The 16,678-nt window shown below is 43.2% G+C and overlaps 1 protein-coding gene across 5 annotated transcripts in view; it reads left to right on the top strand.

The window, feature by feature from the left end:
- Positions 1-272: 272 nt before the first annotated feature.
- The window catches only part of LOC119863459 (interleukin-5 receptor subunit alpha-like), a 39,423-nt gene continuing 23,017 nt past the window's right edge, over positions 273-16,678 (top strand). For 4 of the 5 annotated variants that reach the window (XM_038421984.2, XM_043496567.1, XM_038421975.2 and 1 more), the window contains exons 1-7: positions 277-548; positions 1,767-1,895; positions 9,156-9,304; positions 9,463-9,610; positions 11,771-11,879; positions 11,961-12,148; positions 13,490-13,626. In XM_038421984.2, the coding sequence (XP_038277912.1) occupies positions 1,823-1,895; positions 9,156-9,304; positions 9,463-9,610; positions 11,771-11,879; positions 11,961-12,148; positions 13,490-13,626 (804 nt within the window). In that variant the 5' untranslated portion in view covers positions 277-548; positions 1,767-1,822. Of the gene's footprint in view, positions 549-1,766; positions 1,896-9,155; positions 9,305-9,462; positions 9,611-11,770; positions 11,880-11,960; positions 12,149-13,489; positions 13,627-16,678 lie in introns of all 5 variants that reach the window. The other variant, XM_043496472.1, reaches the window with a different exon arrangement.

Raw genomic sequence — 16,678 nt, 5'->3', positions numbered from 1 at the left:
CTATAACCAGGCCTCTGGAGAGGAAGTCCTGAACAATCACTAATCAAAGGTCAGTATTCTCACACAATTTAATTCCAATTTTTAAAATATTTTTAAAAATATAATTAACAGAATAAACAAGATGAAAGCTGGACAATTCCAGGAAATAAGTTAAGTAGATCTGATTTCAAAAGTGAAATTGGTAGGAAAAGTCAAGTTCCTTTTGTCAGGATGAGGCTGGTCATTCTTTCCCCATCTGGTAGGGCTGGAGGTTTTTTGCTGATGTGTTTCCTTTTTATTAGTTGCATACAGCAAGACGCATGAGGCTGTAGTAAGTTCTGTAAAATTTTTCCTAGAATCAGAGTTTTTATTTTTGAAACTACAGTTGGTGTTGATTAATTTAATTTCATTTAAGGCCTGGAAGTTTCTTTAAAGACAAGAGCTGATACCAAGATACAGAGTGGTTTGAAAACTTTCTCTTCCAATGAAGTCAAGGGAAGAGATGGAAACGACTGTGACTGTTGGGGTCTCAAAGAAGATGAAATTCAAAGCAGTCTGTTAAAGTTCTGGTATGTATCCACACTCCTAAGTCTTTAGGGATTGGTTTTGAATTTGATCCCATGTAAGTAGTGACAGGTTGCAATCACTGACATCTGCAGTTTTGTCTTGAGAAGAGGGGAATCTCTTACATTAATTCCTCAGGCTGTCAATACATAGCCTCAAAACATGACCTCTCTAGGATTGGGGTATCTTCTGGAGGTACTTGGGCCAAATCCCAAGTGATAAGCAGGCTCCCAGGCTGGAAATTGTCCTGCCACAATGTCAAGTATAACTTTGAAAATACACGTGACTAAGAGTTGCTATTTTAAATCGTATGAGCCCACATCTTAAAACTGTAACATTATCTATGTTGGTTACTTAATTGTTCCTAAATATTTCAGAACATTACATAGCATAATATAATATCACTGCAAGTAGTGTTAGAAAAAACTTTGTCCTCAACCTTAAATACAGTGCTAGTGCTAGTCATGTTCTAATTACGCAGATGTTGGTAGTGACCCCACAATTTAGATTGCTTTGAAATTTGCCTTTAGAGAAGTAATAAAATCTCCATGTTTCACCTTTTAAGGATTGAATTTAGTTTCCAAATTTGGCACTTGAAATGTCTATGTTATTTCTGTAGTGAAATGCTCACTTTTTCAGAGAAAACATTTAAAAATGCTACTGTTTAAGATGTTATCCTTTTTTCCTAATTTCTGTGTGTCCTCCAGCAAAACAATCAGAGTTCCCACATACAGTAAACTGTCCCTCAATTTCACCCTAACACACACATAGTTTAAGAGAATATCTTAATATAGGTCTCTTGAATAACTGCTTTAAACCATACAAAGAATAGCTGTCAGAACTTATGAGATCCGTTACTTTCATATTCCGACACAGACTGCCTGCTTCCTTGTTTCACCAGATGTGCTCTGCACGAACCCTGAAAACCTCAGAGCTGCTCTAACTTGCGCTGGGTACTGGTTGAGCCCTTGGTAGCCCTGAGGATCAGCAGGTGTTGAACATGGGTGGCATACAATGCCTTGCCTCTCCCCACTACCACCACTACTTGCACTAAATAGAACTCAAACAGACCTGAGAATTGGGACTGTTATTTCTTTTACAACAAAGTCCAGAACGACATTTTGTATTCGTGGTTTATGTCTTTTTAAGAAACCACTTAAAGTATTAAAAGTTTTTTTTTTCAGAGCTTGAAAATAACTGTCATGTCCTAACTGTCTTTTCAGCCTCAAACAGAACTGAAGCATTTCTAAGGACACATGCTACAATTACTCCTTCGATCATGCTTCTTCTTAGCCTTACCTGGTATGAGATGATTTCTGTTAGCTTGGCAAATAGAGAACCAGCAATAACTGGTAAGTTTTGTGACATTTAAAATGATACAAAGAAGATGAAATTCAAAGCAGTCTGATAAAGTTCTGGTATGTATCCACACTCCCAAGTCTTTAGGGATTGGTTTTGAATTTGATCCCATGCAAGTAGTGACAGGTTGCAATCACTGACATCTGCAGTTTTGTCTTGAGAAGAGGGGAGTCTCTTACATTAATTCCTCAGGCTGTCAATATATAGCCTCAAAACATGACCTCTCTAGGATTGGGGTATCTTCTGGAGGTGCTTGGGCCAAATCCCAAGTGATGGAAAATGTCCTGCCACAATGTCAAGTATAACTTTGAAAATACACGTGACTAAGAGTTGCTATTTTAAATCGTATGAGCCCACATCTTAAAACTGTAACATTATCTATGTTGGTTATTTAATTGTTCCTAAATATTTCAGAACATTACATAACATAATATAATATAATTGCAAGTAGTGTTAGAAAAAACTTTGTTCTCAACCTTAAATACAGTGCAAGTGCTAGTCATATTCTAATTACACAGATGTTGGTAGTGACGCCACAATTTAGATTGCTTTGAGATTTGCCTTTAAAGAAGTAATAAAATCTCCATATTTCACCTTTTAAGGATTGAATTTAGTTTCCAAATTTGGCACTTGAAATGTCCATGTTATTTCTGTAGTGAAATGCTCACTTTTCAGAGAAAACATTTAAAAATGCTGTGATTTGATAGGATGTGGTTGGATAGGAAAGGTGCACTGAAAGTGGAAGGTGTCCTATGGGAAAAATAATATATGATCATATAATTAAAGGTTGTATCACAATGCATACACACAATGGGTCTTAATATAGGTGTGATAAATGAAGGGGGTGGAGGGATCTCCCTTTTATGGACACCCAGCCAGCCAGCCAGCCAGCCAGTTAGCTATAAAATCCCTGTTAGTATCTGTTCTCTACTTGCTTTACCTATAAAGGATTAAAAAAAAAAGTCCACAGGTAAAGGAAGGAAGTGGGCACCTGACCAAAAGAACCAATGGGAAGGCTAGAACTTTTTAAAATTGGGGAAAAACTTTCCCTTTGTGTCTTTTGTTCTCTGGGGAATAGGGGAACAGGGCAGCAGATATGCTGTGAGAAGCTGAAGGCCAGGTATGAAAATCATCAGAATCATACCTAGAAATTGCTTATTTGGAAACCCAGATATGTAAGTAGATCAGAAATGTCTAGAAAGATGCGATTAGGTTAATTTCTTTTATTTTGTAAAGCTTTTGGACTCCTCCGTGTTAACCACAAATGCTTCTGTTTTGCTTGTAACCTTTAAGCTGGACCTCAAGAAGGTTATTCTTGATGTTTAATTTTTGTAAGTGGGATTTTTAAATATAGTAAAAGCCTAAGATCCAGATGTATTTTCTTTCTTTTTGTTTTTAATACAATTTACCTTTTTAAAAACAGGATTGGATTTTTGGTGTCCTAAAAGGTTTGTGCCCAAGTTTTTTAATTAGCTGGTGGCTACAACTGATTTCTTTCTCAGCTCTTCCCAGGGTGGGGTGTGTGTGTGAAAGGGCTTGAGGGTACCCCACAGAAAGGAATTCCCAAATGCGCCTTCCTGGATTCCAATGGGTTTTGCATTTAGGTGGTGGCAGCATCTACACAGCCCAGGTCAGAGAAAAACTGTAACCTTGGGAGTTTAATACAAGCCTGGAGTGGCAAGTATTAGTTTTTAGAGTATTTGCAGGCCCCCTCCTTCTGCACTCGAAATGCCAGAGTGGAGAATCAGCCTTGACAATAGGCAGCCTCAATTGTGCCATTTCCTAATTTCTCCTGTGGGTCCGGGGACAGAATAGGCCTTCTGCATGTCCTCCTGCATGTCCTGAAACTAAAAGGGAGCTGCCTGGAGAGGGATGGACTCTGCCAGGCTAGAAATTTGCCCAAGACACACCATATGATGAGCAAGTCAATCATGTCTATACCAGATTGATCGCAGCCCGGGTTAATAATGACCGCGCCATCCACCAGAGTGGATGCAATAAGTATACTACTGGTGTAACCCCAACAAAGAGAATCCCTGGAAGAGATAACATCACCATAGCTGCAAGGAATGTAAGGACATTGAGACAAATAGTGAAGTTGGAAGAACTTACGTATGAAATGGAACAATATACCTGGCACCTCCTAGGAATCTCTGAGGTCAGATGGAAGAACTTTGGAGAGGTACTAACAGAATAAGGCCATGTACTCTATTAGAGTGGAGAGGACAAACATGTAAACAGCATAGGATTTCTTGTGCATAAAGATATCAAGAATTCAGTATTAGGATTCCGTCCAATGTCCAGCAGGTTTATTTCCATCCGTCTAAAGGCAGTACCATTTAATATCACAGTGGTACAAGTCTACAGCCCTACAAATGACTATGATGATGAGCAAATTGAAGATTTTTACAATCAGCTCCAAGGATCACTGATAAGGTAGACAAGAAAGATATCCTGATTGTATAGGGAGATTGGAATGCTAAAGTGGGTATCATAGGCACCGACTCTGTGGCTGCTGTGGGGCTGGAGCACCCAGGGGGAAAAATTAGCAGCTGATCCACACCCACTGGGAGCCAAGCTCCCCCTGCCCTCACCCCCCCTTGCCTCCTCCTCCCCCAAGCGGGCTGCATGTCTGCTCCTCCCCCTCCCAGCACTTTCCGCTGGCTGCCTAACAGCTATTTGGCAGCGCTTAGGACTTTCCGGGAGGGAGGGGGAGGAGTGGGGACGTGGCGCTCTCCAGGGAGGAGGCGGTAAAGGGGAGGGGCAGGGTTGGGAACTTGGGGGAAAGGGGTGGAAATGGGGCAGGGTGAGGGGGGGAAGAGGCAGGGCCAGGGGTGGAGGAGTGTCGAGCACCCCCATGGCAGAGGAGAAGTTGGCACCTATGGTGGGTTCTGATGCACAGGCAAATTAGCGAGATTATTGTGGCCCTTTCTGTAATGCAGTAACCAATGAGAAAGGATTGAGACTTTTGGAGTTTACCAGCTATAACAATCTGGTTCTTTCAAACACATTAGGAGCACATAAAGCAGCCAGACAATCAACGTGGTACACACCTAAGGTTCTACATCACAGCCAGATCAACTACATCATGGTGCAAAACTGATTTAGTTCTGGGATTAACAGAGCTAAAACAAGGAGTTTCCCCGGTGCTGATATTGGAAGTGATCATGACCTTGTGATGCTAAATTTTTGGCTGCGGCTAAGGAAAATCATCAGGCCAAAGTTCACCAGTACCAAGTTTGACTTAGCAAGACTCAGAGACCAAAACATTGCAGAGTCATTCCAAGCAATGATCAGTGGAAAATTTGCCCCACTGCTTGCTTTAGAGGAAGACGTAGAAACAATCACCAACAATTTCAATGCTGTAGTGCAGTGGTTCCCAAACTTGGGATGCCGCTTGTGCAGGGAAAGCCCCTGGTGGGCTGGGCTGGTTTGTTTACCTGCCACGTTCACAGGTTCGGCCGATTGCGGCTCCCACTGGCCGCGGTTCACTGCTCCAGGCCAATGGGGGCTGTGGAAAGCGGCGGCTAGTATGTCCCTCAGCCCGCAGCCCCCATTGGCCTGCAGCGGCAAACCGTGGCCAGTGGGAGCCGCGATGAGCCGAACCTGCAGACGCGGCAGGTAAACAAACCAGTCCAGCCCACCAGGAGCTTTCCCTGAACAAACGGTGTCCCAAGTTTGGGAACCACTGCTGTAATGAATGAAGCAGCAATGGACATCCTTTGGAAACATTGTAAGACGACAAAACCATGGGTCACAAATGAAATACTACAAATGTGTGACATTAGAAGAGAATTTAAGAGAAACAAGAACAGCACTAAGGGAGCTGATAAATACAGAGCAATTGGCAGAAATATCAAGAAAGGAATGGAGGTGGCCAAGGAGATATGGATTGCAAAACAATGCTCTAAAATTGAAGAGTGTATCAATAATAAAAATAGCAAACGAGCCTTCCAGATTGTAAAAGATCTGATGAAAGAAAGACGGACCAAAGCTTCACAATTCAAGACAAAGAATGGAACAGTCTTAAAGAAGAAAGGGACATCATCAATAGGTGGACAAAGTACTACTCTGATCTATGCAACTGCCAGACAAATAGAAATCCTATAGTCTTAGACAGCCCAGATTCAACAGAGGAGCACGACTTTCCAATACTGTGTGAAGAAGTGGAGACAGTTGTGAAATCACTCAAGAACAGAAAGGCTACAGGTATTGACAACATCCCAGCCAAACTGATGAAATTTGGAGGTGAAATAGTAATAGATGTACTCACTAAGATCTGCAACAAGATCTGACAGACCAGTGAGTGGCCCTCCACATGGACACAGTCGTTAATCATCAGTCTGCCAAAGAAAGGCAACCTGCAATTGTGTCAAAATTACTGAAGCATAACCTTAATTAGTCATCCCAGTGAAGTGATGTTGAAAGTCATATTGAACAGATTGAAGCCACAAGCAGAAAGTATCATCGCTGAAAACAGGCTGGCTTTTGTGCTGGAAGAAGTACCACAGAACAGATTTTCAACCTTTGTGTTCTATGTAATAAGTACTTACAACACCAGCAGGACATCTACCATGTCTTTGTTGAGTTCAAGAAGGCGTTTGACAGATTATGGAATGAAGCTCTCTGGGCAACCAGGAAGAAGTACAATGTTGGTTGTAAGCTTATTCTTACCATTAAACAACTGTAGGCCAAGGCCAGCAGTGCAGTTCTCGTCAATAGCATAACAGGAGAGTGATTTTGCACCACTGTTGGAGTCTGGGAAGGCTGCCTTCTTTCGCCCACACTATTCAACATCTTCTTGGAGTGCATAATGACTGATGCCCTAGAAGATCACATATGCACATTCAGAATTGGGTGGTGATCAATCTCAAATCTTCAGTTTGCTGATGACACTGACGGCCTGGCAGGCTGCAAGGATGAACTTACCAACCTTGTGAAACGATTGGATGAAACCTCTGCAAAATATGGCATGGAAATCAGTGCAGATGAAACCAAGCTGATGACAAACAAACGTGACAGGATCAGCTCACATGTCATTGTCAGTGGACAAGAGCTGGAGACAGTGAAACAGTTCAAGTATTTGAGGGCAATCATCATTGATGAAGGATCCAAGGCAGAAATTCTGGCAAGAACTGTGCAAACAACAGAAGCAGTGGCAAAGCTAAAGCCAATCTGGAGGAATAAAAACATCTCCCTGGAATCCAAACTGAAACTGCTGCACACACTGGTCATCTCCATTTTACTGTATGCATGCGAGACATGGACCCTTATGTCAGAACTTGAACAGAAAATACAAGAAGTAGAGATAAGATACTTCCGTAAAATCCTGGGCATCTCCTACTTCGACCATGTCACTAACGAAGTGGTCTGACGCCTGTGAAAAAGCACAAGCTGAAGTGGTATGGCCATGTAACAAGATCATCTGGCTTATCCAAGATCATCCTCCAAGGGACAGTACAGGGGAAGAGAAGAAGAGGTAGACAGAAGAAGAGATGGATTGACAGCATAAAAGAGTTGACAGGAATGGACTTTGTGGAGACTCAAGCACTGACACACTATCGTTAGGGGTGGAGACAATTGGTTGATTGCTCATCAATGATGGTGGCCCAACAACCAATGTGGTTATGGGAGTGATGATGATGATGAATTTTGGAGTGCTTTTCCTTGCATCCTTAATAATGTTCTTTTAATGTAGTTTTTTGTCTGTTATTAATATTGGTGGGGTTTATAGCATTGCCTATGACTAAGATTGCACCCTGCACATCCAGTTCCAATTTCCTCTCCCAACAGCTCCAAGAGTTAGTCTTCTTGCTCAGGAATCCCAGTCACCCCTTAACCCTAACTTCCAGTCCCAGTTTTCCTCTCCCCCGCCACAAGCCTTTAGTTCGAGTCTGCTGCCCCCTTACAAGATCCTTGTCCAAATCTATTCTGCCCTGCTACCTCCCACCCAGAGGTTTGGCTCTCATCCAGGGGCATAACCCTGGGTGGGCCTGAGTGGCTGCAGCCCACACACTTAGCATCCAGGCCTTCCCAAATTGGGACCAGAGCCCCCCAAATCTACAGGCTGGGACTCCCAACCCTGGCTCAGTGTCTGTCAGCCTGACCACCTCCCCATCCTGCCGGCACTGCACACTGCTGCCCTGGTCTCTGGCCCCAGTGCTAGCCCCACGGGGGTTGTGCCTCATGGGGGCAGGTCTGGGCGGGGCTAGCATTGAGCACTGGGGTCGGAGACCAGGGCAGCAGTGCGCGGCACAGGCAGGAGGGGCACAAGGCTGGGCTGACAGACACTGAGCCGGGGTTGGGAGGGGTTTGCAGACTCAAGCGCCAGTGGGACCCTCCTCTACCCTATGGGCATGCTCTGCAGCCTGTCTGCCCTGGGTGCCTGCTGAGCAGTAAGCGGGGGTGGGGGGAAGTGGGCCTCTCATTCCTCCTTCCTTCCTTGCCCTATTCCCCAGGGCACCTGTGCCCCCGATCCTTCCTGACCCTCCCCACCAGGGCCCCCATCCCTCCTGTCCCTCTCCCCTCACCCCCCCATCATTGCTTGCCCACCCAAAAGCTGGGGCCAACCCAGTTTTCCTATCCTAGCTATACCACTGTTCTCATCCAATCTGAATTTGAATCAGACAGCTTTCTCCTCCAGGCTGCTTGGGCCCAGCAGATGAGGCATTGAGAGCACAGGAGAGACAAGCTCTCTGCTCTCAGTTCTAGTGCCCAGACCTTGCACAGCCTGCAGCAGTCTAGAGCCAAAATTGCGCAGGGCTGGAGCTTGCTCAGTGTGGAAAGAATCTTTGGGGACTTTAGCGGCTAAAATCTAAGAACGCTCAACTGAACCTTTGCAAACTGCAGTTTTTCAAAAGGCTTATAAATTGTCTAGATTTGGGTGAGTTTTCAAGAGGACAGCAAAAGGCAAATCTGACACAAAGGCCACCCCGCCTGCCAAATGTCAGGTCCCTGTTCCAAAGCATCAGAATTCAATAGTATTTCAAATAAAAGGTCTCAAGACTTTTTAAAGCGGATCATACAATGAATTCTTTGCTAGCCTTGTTCTCAGAAATGGCAGAACACTTCAGCTTTAGGCAAACACTGGACATGAAAAAGTTCAACACGCACAGTTAAATTCTGGTAAAGTTAGAAGCAACTGAAAACAGGGACTTAGAATAAGAAGTGTTGAGCAACCTCAAGAATGGGCTGTACAATCAGCCCCACCTATTATACAGTAATAATTATCATTCAACTTACTGTATTTACAGCTTCTATTATGGCACCCAGTGATCTGCACATTGTTAAACATAACTTTGGAGTTATTCTCTCCTGGAACAGTAACATTACAGAAGAAATGGAGACATATTATGTGAAATATTTTTTGATTTATAAGTTCGATACAGCTAAGGAAATAACAGTAAGTCACAACACACTTTACACATAGTTTTGGTAAAATAAGATAATGCCTTATTTATTGGCTGTAATTTGCAGACCTTTCCTCTAATAATACTACTACTAATTGGCTATTGCATAGAGCTCTTCATTATAATGCAGTTCCACGTTTTCTTCTTCCAGGAAAGACTTCGAGAAAAGGAAAAGATGATAAGACTTGGGTTACACTCTGGTTTCCATGCTAAAGTTAAAACACAGCTTTTTTCAAAAGAAACAGAAGACATTATAAAGGAGAGTAACTGGACTGAATTTACTTACAAGGCACCTCCAGGTCAGCTAGTTTTCTGCATACTGTTAGGATATTAAAAATGTCTGATAAAAAAGTTAGAAGAAAAGGAGTACCCGTGGCACCTTAGAGACTAACAAATTTATTAGAGCATAAGCTTTCGTGAGCTACAGCTCACTTCATCGGATGCATTTGGTGGAAAAACTTTTTTACTCCTTTTCTTTTTGCGAATACAGACTAACACGGCTGCTACTCTGAAAAAAGTTAGAGATGCACCAGTTCTGAAGTCCTGGCTAATAGCTCTTTCTTGTGCTGGCTATTTTTTGGTATGCATTTCTGTAAAATACTAAGGAAGAATAATGACAGAGGTCTATAAAATCATGACTGGTGTAAATAGGGAAGTGTTATTCATCCCTTCACATAACATAAGAATCAACAGTCACCCAATAAAATGAATAGGCAGCAGGTTTAAAACAAAGAAAGGAAGAACTTCTTCACACGATGCACAGTCAACCTGTGGAATTGGTTGCCAGGGGATGTCGTGAGGGCCAAAAATATAACTGGGATAATTAAAAAGTTAGATAAGTTCATAGAATATCAGGGTTGGAAGGAACCTCAGGAGATCATCTAGTCCAACCCCCTGCTCAAAGCAGGACCAATCCCTAATCGTTGCCTAGTTTCAGAGTAGCAGCCGTGTTAGTCTGTATTCTCAAAAAGAAAAGGAGTACTTGTGGCACCTTAGAGACTAACAAATTTATTTGAGCATAAGCTTTCGTGAGCTACAGCTCACTTCATCGGATGCATTCAGTGGAAAATACAGTGGGGAGATTTATATACACAGAGAACATGAAACAATGGGTGTTACCGTACACACTGCAAGGAGAGTGATCACTTAAGATGAGCTATTACCAGCAGGAGAGTGGGGGGTTATGGGGGGAGGAAGAAAACCTTTTGTAGTTTTACTTTGTGTAATGACCCATCCACTCCCAGTCTCTATTCATATATGCCATCATGTGCCAGCAATGCCCCTCTGCCATGTATATTGGTCAAACTGGAAAGTCTCTACGTAAAAGAATAAATGGACAAAAATCAGACGTCAAGAATTATAACATTCAAAAACCAATGGGAAAACACTTCAATCTCTCTGGTCACTTGATTACAGACCTAAGAGTGGCTATTCTTCAACAAAAAAACTTCAGAAACAGACTCCAACAAGAGACTGCTGAATTGGAATTAATTTCCAAACTGGATACAATTAACTTAGGCTTGAATAGAGACTCGGAGTGGACGGGTCATTACACAAAGTAAAACTATTTCCCTGTGTTATTTTTCCCATCCCCCACTGTTCCTCAGATGTTCTTGTCAATTGCTGCAAATGGCCCACCTTGATTATCACTACAAAAGGTTTTCTTCCTCCTCCCCTCCCCCCACTCTCCTGCTCGGAATAGCTCATCTTAAGTGATCACTCTCCTCACAGTGTGTACGGTAACACCCATTGTTTCATGTTCTCTGTGTATATAAATCTCCCCACTGTATTTTCCACTGAATGCATCCAATGAAGTGAGCTGTAGCTCACAAAAGCTTATGCTCAAATAAATTTGTTAGTCTCTAAGGTGCCACAAGTACTCCTTTTAATTTTTGCCTCAGATCCCTAAATGGCCCCCTCAAGGATTGAACTCATAACCCTGGGTTTAGCAGGCCAGTGCTTAAACTGCTGAGGTATCCCTCCCCTCAATCAATAGCTCATAGCCAAGATAGTCAGGGACACAACCCCATGCTATAGGCATAATGGGAGAGATGGGTGGAAGCAAACTACAGTTACAAAATTACCACCTCTACTCTATTGACTCAGACACAGAAGCACCCCTCGATCCTCTTGGACTTCCCTAGCAACTGAATGGATTATGGAAGTCCCATAGCACGTGGTTGCTGGGGAATCTCAGGTGGGCTCCTTAAGCGACTGCAATAGGAATTATTGAGTACTTCCGCAAATGTCTCCAAAGGGACCTCTGGCAATAGGAATAGAAATGTTCCCAATGCCCTATAAGGCAAAGGCAGACAGATCCTTTAACTCAGTTCTAAAAACTTGGATTCCTCTCTGTCTCTCTCCTGGATTTGTACTGGCACAAGTCACTTCAAGAATCAATGTAAAACAAGCAACATGCTAATATCCTTCTCTTTTCTTGCTTTCTTTTTTGGTTGCAGTATATATCCAAAATCTCTCATGCATCATATATAACATTTCCCATTTAAATTGTACCTGGGACATTAAAACAGAAGCTCCTGATGATGCTCAGTATTTTCTTTCCTACAGGTAAGGATCCTGTTAAAACAAGCACAAAATAATATTAAAAAATCACCCGAGCTTTACATTACTTCTGTTTGCTTCCTACAGGCACAGCAGAGAAGAGTTTCAATGCCAACTCTATTTAACAAACGCAAAGAACAAAAACATTGGATGTCACATGAAAGAAGTGTATTTTAATCACGCTAATAAAATCAGATTTAATATAACTGTAAAGGAACTCAGCAACAGTTCAGAAAACCATTCCTATTACAAAACATTTACACCTCAAAGACTAGGTAGGTGTTTTCATTATTGCCTAGCATTGTGAAATGTTCAAATGCTTGTGATTTCATGCAGGGGAGAGGAGGGAAAAAGCACAATTCACTGCATTCAAAGGGGTATATTCTGTTTCTATAATGCACTGATATTTGTAGGAGTTTGACATAAAGCTCAAAAATCAAAGAATCTTTTATATAAATCACTTTGTAATTCGGGCTGTTTGAAAAATGGTAATGATTGTTTTGTGAAAAAAATTCAAATGTTTCAAAATCGTTTCTGTCCTGCACAATTTGAAAAGTAATGATTTTTAGTTTATTTAGAACATTTCATGAAGATTTTTATAGAACATTTGTGTTTTTGAAACTTTAATTTCTCCTAATTTCTTCCCCTATCCCCGCTTTCCCCCCAGTTTAATCCTCTTTATTTCTTTTCCCCCTTTTTTGCCACCACAAAAGGGGAAATAAAAACAAAAACTAAAAACCAAATCCACAAAATTTTCATGTTGGGGTTTAATTAAAAAAGGAAGAATTTAAACTATACTTATTGGTAATATTCATTTTTTAAAATGAATTTTCATTGAAACCTTTTGATGCAAAATGTTTTAGTTGAAGAGTTTCAGTGAGTGCTATTTGTAACTCTGTTGATAATTATGGCTGATCCGATAAATTTCTTATTCATTTACTTCTATTGATTAAACCCAGGGAGGAGGGAGGAAAGCTTCTCATAAAAGGTCTGGGTATTTTCCTGGTTGGTTCTAGTTCACATCTCAGTTACAATAAATACGTAGCCACCTTTTACATTATGAACCTAAAGGGTTGTAGTCAAACCTCAGTTACACTGCCATAAATCTGGAATAACTCTAGATGATCTGATGGTCCCTCTAGAGGCCTTAAACTCTATGAATTTATGAACTCCATTGATATCCGAGCAACAGAAATATTGTTGTAGGCACTCCAGATTTACACCACTATAACTTATTTCAGAAGATGACCCACCATGTTTATTCTCATCTATACTCTGACCCAGATTCTGAATTCAATTACACTGATTTACACCACTGGGATTTACTGGCATCACCTCAGATTTACACGGTAACTGAGATCATTATGTGGACCTTCAAACATATTTCTGGTATGAATTCTTTGTTCAGACCCTAGGAAAACTTGTGCAGCAATACATTTTGTTTTAGCTTTAAGCTACACTAGACTATTGTGATTATCTAACCAAAATGTGAACAGCATACTTTACTTTGACTGAAACTGCCAAATAGAAGCTGCAGTCTGCCAGTATACTGTATTCCATTCACATGCCTGCTTGCTGAAAGAATGTGCAACTGTTCTGTTTTTGTTTATTGTCAGAGAAACTGAACCCTCCAATCAATGTGTCTGAAACACTTGAAAATGGAAGCATTAAAATTAACTGGAAACCACCACCTACTATTGGTTCAGCAAAAAAAAATTGCTTTACATACCAAGTGAAAATTACAGATCTAGAGGTAATATATGGTAATACTTCTTAACCAATATAACCTTAGCTCTATAGCAACTAATTCCCCGCTCAGGTTAAACAGAATCAAGTCTTGGTTGAACTTCTGAGGATATGTCTACACTACAAAATTAGGTCAAATTTATAGAAGTCGGTTTTGTAGAAAGCGTTTTTATACAGTCGAGTGTGTGTGTCCCCACGCAAATGCTCTAAGTGCATGTAGTCAGCGGACTGTGTCCACAGTACCGAGGCAACAGTCGACTTCCGGAGCTTTGCACTGTGGGTAGCTATCCCACAGTTCCCGCGGTCTCCACCGCCCATTTGAATTCTGGGTAGAAATCCCAGTGCCTGATGGGGCTAAACCATTGTCACGGGTGGCTCTGGATACATATCGTCAGGCCCCCTTTCCCTCCCTCCTTCTGTAAAAGCAAGGGCAGACAATTGTTTTGCGCCTTTTTTCTTGAGTTACCTGTGCAGACACCATACCACGGCAAGCATGGAGCCTGCTCAGCTAATCATCACCATATGTCTCCTGGGTGCTGGCAGACATGGTAGTGCATTGCTACACAGCAGCAGTTTATTGCCTTTTGGCAGCAGACAGTGCAGTATGACTGGTAGCCGTTGTCGACGTAGTTCTGGGTGCTCCTTTAACTGGGCACCTAGGCAAACATGGGAGTGACTCAGCCAGGTCATTTCCCTTGTTTCGTCTCATGGCAATTGAGTCCTACCGGCAGTGCACTGTCTTTTAATCTGCAGCTAGCAGAAGACGATGGCCAGTAGTCATACTGCACCGTCTTCTGCCGAGCACCCAGGAGGTGACAATGGCTAGCGGTCGTACTGCACAGTCTTCTGCCAGCATGATGTATAAAGATAGATGATGAAGTGGCTCAAAACAAGAAATAGACCAGATTTGTTTTCTATTCATTTTCTCCTTCCTCCCTCCCTCCCTCCCTCCCTCTGTGAAATCAATGGCCTGCTAAACCCAGTTTTGAGTTCTATCCTTGAGGTTTTGAGTTCTATCCTTGAGGCGGCCATTCAGTTTCTCGCAAAGCCACCCCCTTTGTTGATTTTAATTCCCTATAAGCCAACCCTGTAAGCCATGTTGTCAGTCGCCCCTCCCTCCGTCAAGGCAACAGCAGACAATCGTTCCACGCCTTTTTTCTGTGCAGACGCCATACCATGGCAAGCCTGGAGCCCGCTCAGATCACTTTGGCAATTAGAAGCACATTAAACTCCACACGCATTATCCAGCAGTATATGCAGCACCAGAACCTGGCAAAGCAAAACTGGGCGAGTAGGCGACGTCAGCGCGGTGACGAGAGTGATGAGGACATGGACACAGACTTCTCTCAAAGCACGGGCCCTGCCAATGTGGGCATCATGGTGCTAATGGGGCAGGTTCAGGCAGTGGAACGCTGATTCTGGGCTCAGGAAACAAGCACAGACTGGTGGGACCGCATAGTGTTGCAGGCCTGGGACGATTCCCAGTGGCTGCGAAACTTTCACATGCATAAGGGCACTTTCATGGAACTTTGTGACTTGCTTTCCCCTGCCCTGAGGCGCAAGAATACCAAGATGAGAGCAGCCCTCACAGTTGAGAAGCGAGTGGCAATAGCCCTGTGGAAGCTTGCAACGCCAGACAGCTACCGGTCAGTCGGGAATCAATTTGGAGTGGGCAAATCTACTGTGGGGGCTGCTGAGATGCAAGTAGCCAATGCAATCAAAGATCTGCTGATATCAAGGGTAGTGACCCTGGGAAATGTGCAGGTGAGAGTGGATGGCTTTGCTGCAATGGGATTCCCTAACTGTGGTGGGGCCATAGATGGAACCCATATCCCTATCTTGGCATCGGAGCACCAAGCCAGCGAGTACATAAACTGCAAGGGGTACTTTTCAATAATGCTGCAAGCACTGGTGGATCACAAGGGACGTTTCACCAACATCAACGTGGGATGGCAGGGAAAGGTACATGACACTTGCATCTTCAGGAACTCTGGACTGTTTCAAAAGCTGCAGGAAGGGACTTTCTTCCCAGACCAGAAAATAACTGTTGGGGATGTTGAAATGCCTATAGTTATCCTTGGGGATCCAGCCTACCCCTTAATGCCATGGCTCATGAAGCCATACATAGTCAGCCTGGAGAGTAGTCAGGAGCTGTTCAACTACAGGCTGAGCAAATGCAGAATGGTGGTAGAATGTGCATTTGGACGTTTAAAAGCGCGCTGGTGCAGTTTACTGACTCAGTTAGACCTCAGCGAAACCAATATTCCCACTGTTATTACTGCTTGCTGTGCGCTCCACAATATCTGTGAGAGTAAGGGGGAGACGTTTATGGCGGGGTGGGAGGTTGAGGCAAATAGCCTGGCTGCTAGTTATGCAGAGCCAGACACCAGGGCGGTTAGAAGAGCTCAGGAGGGTGCAGTGCGCATCAGAGAAGCTTTGAAAACCAGTTTCATGACTGGCCAGCTACGGTGTGAAAGTTCTGTTTGTTTCTCCTTGATGAAACCCCCCGCCCCTTGGTTCACTCTACTTCCCTGTAAGCTAACCACCCTCCCCACCTCCCTTCGATCACCACTTGCAGAGGCAGTAAAGTCATTGTTGCTTCACATTCATGCATTCTTTATTAATTCATCACACAAATAGGGGGATAATTACCAAGGTAGCCCAGGAGAGGTGGTGGAGGAGGGAAGGACAAGGCCACACAGCACTTTAAAAGTTTAAAAGTTATTGAATGCCAGCCTTCTGTTACTTGGGCAATCCTCTGGGGTGGAGTGGCTGGGTGGCCGGATGCCCCCCCACCGCATTCTTGGGTGTCTGGGTGAGGAGGCTATGGAACATGGGGTGGGGGGCAGTTGGTTACACAGGGGCTGTAGCGGCGGTCTGTGCTCCTGCTGCCTTTCCTGCAGCTCAACCATACGCTGGAACATATTAGTTTGATCCTCCAGCAGCCTCAGCATTGAATCCTGCCTCCTCTCATCATGCTGCCGCCACCTTTCAGCTTCAGCCCTCTCTTCAGCCCAACACCTCTCCTCCTGGTCATTTTGTGCTTTCCTGCACTCTGA

This window comes from Dermochelys coriacea, chromosome 1 (assembly GCF_009764565.3).
Source record: "Dermochelys coriacea isolate rDerCor1 chromosome 1, rDerCor1.pri.v4, whole genome shotgun sequence".
NCBI classification, from domain to species: Eukaryota; Metazoa; Chordata; order Testudines; family Dermochelyidae; genus Dermochelys; species Dermochelys coriacea.
The sequence above is the reverse complement of the archived record's forward strand: the minus strand, read 5'-3'. Positions and strand labels throughout refer to the sequence as shown.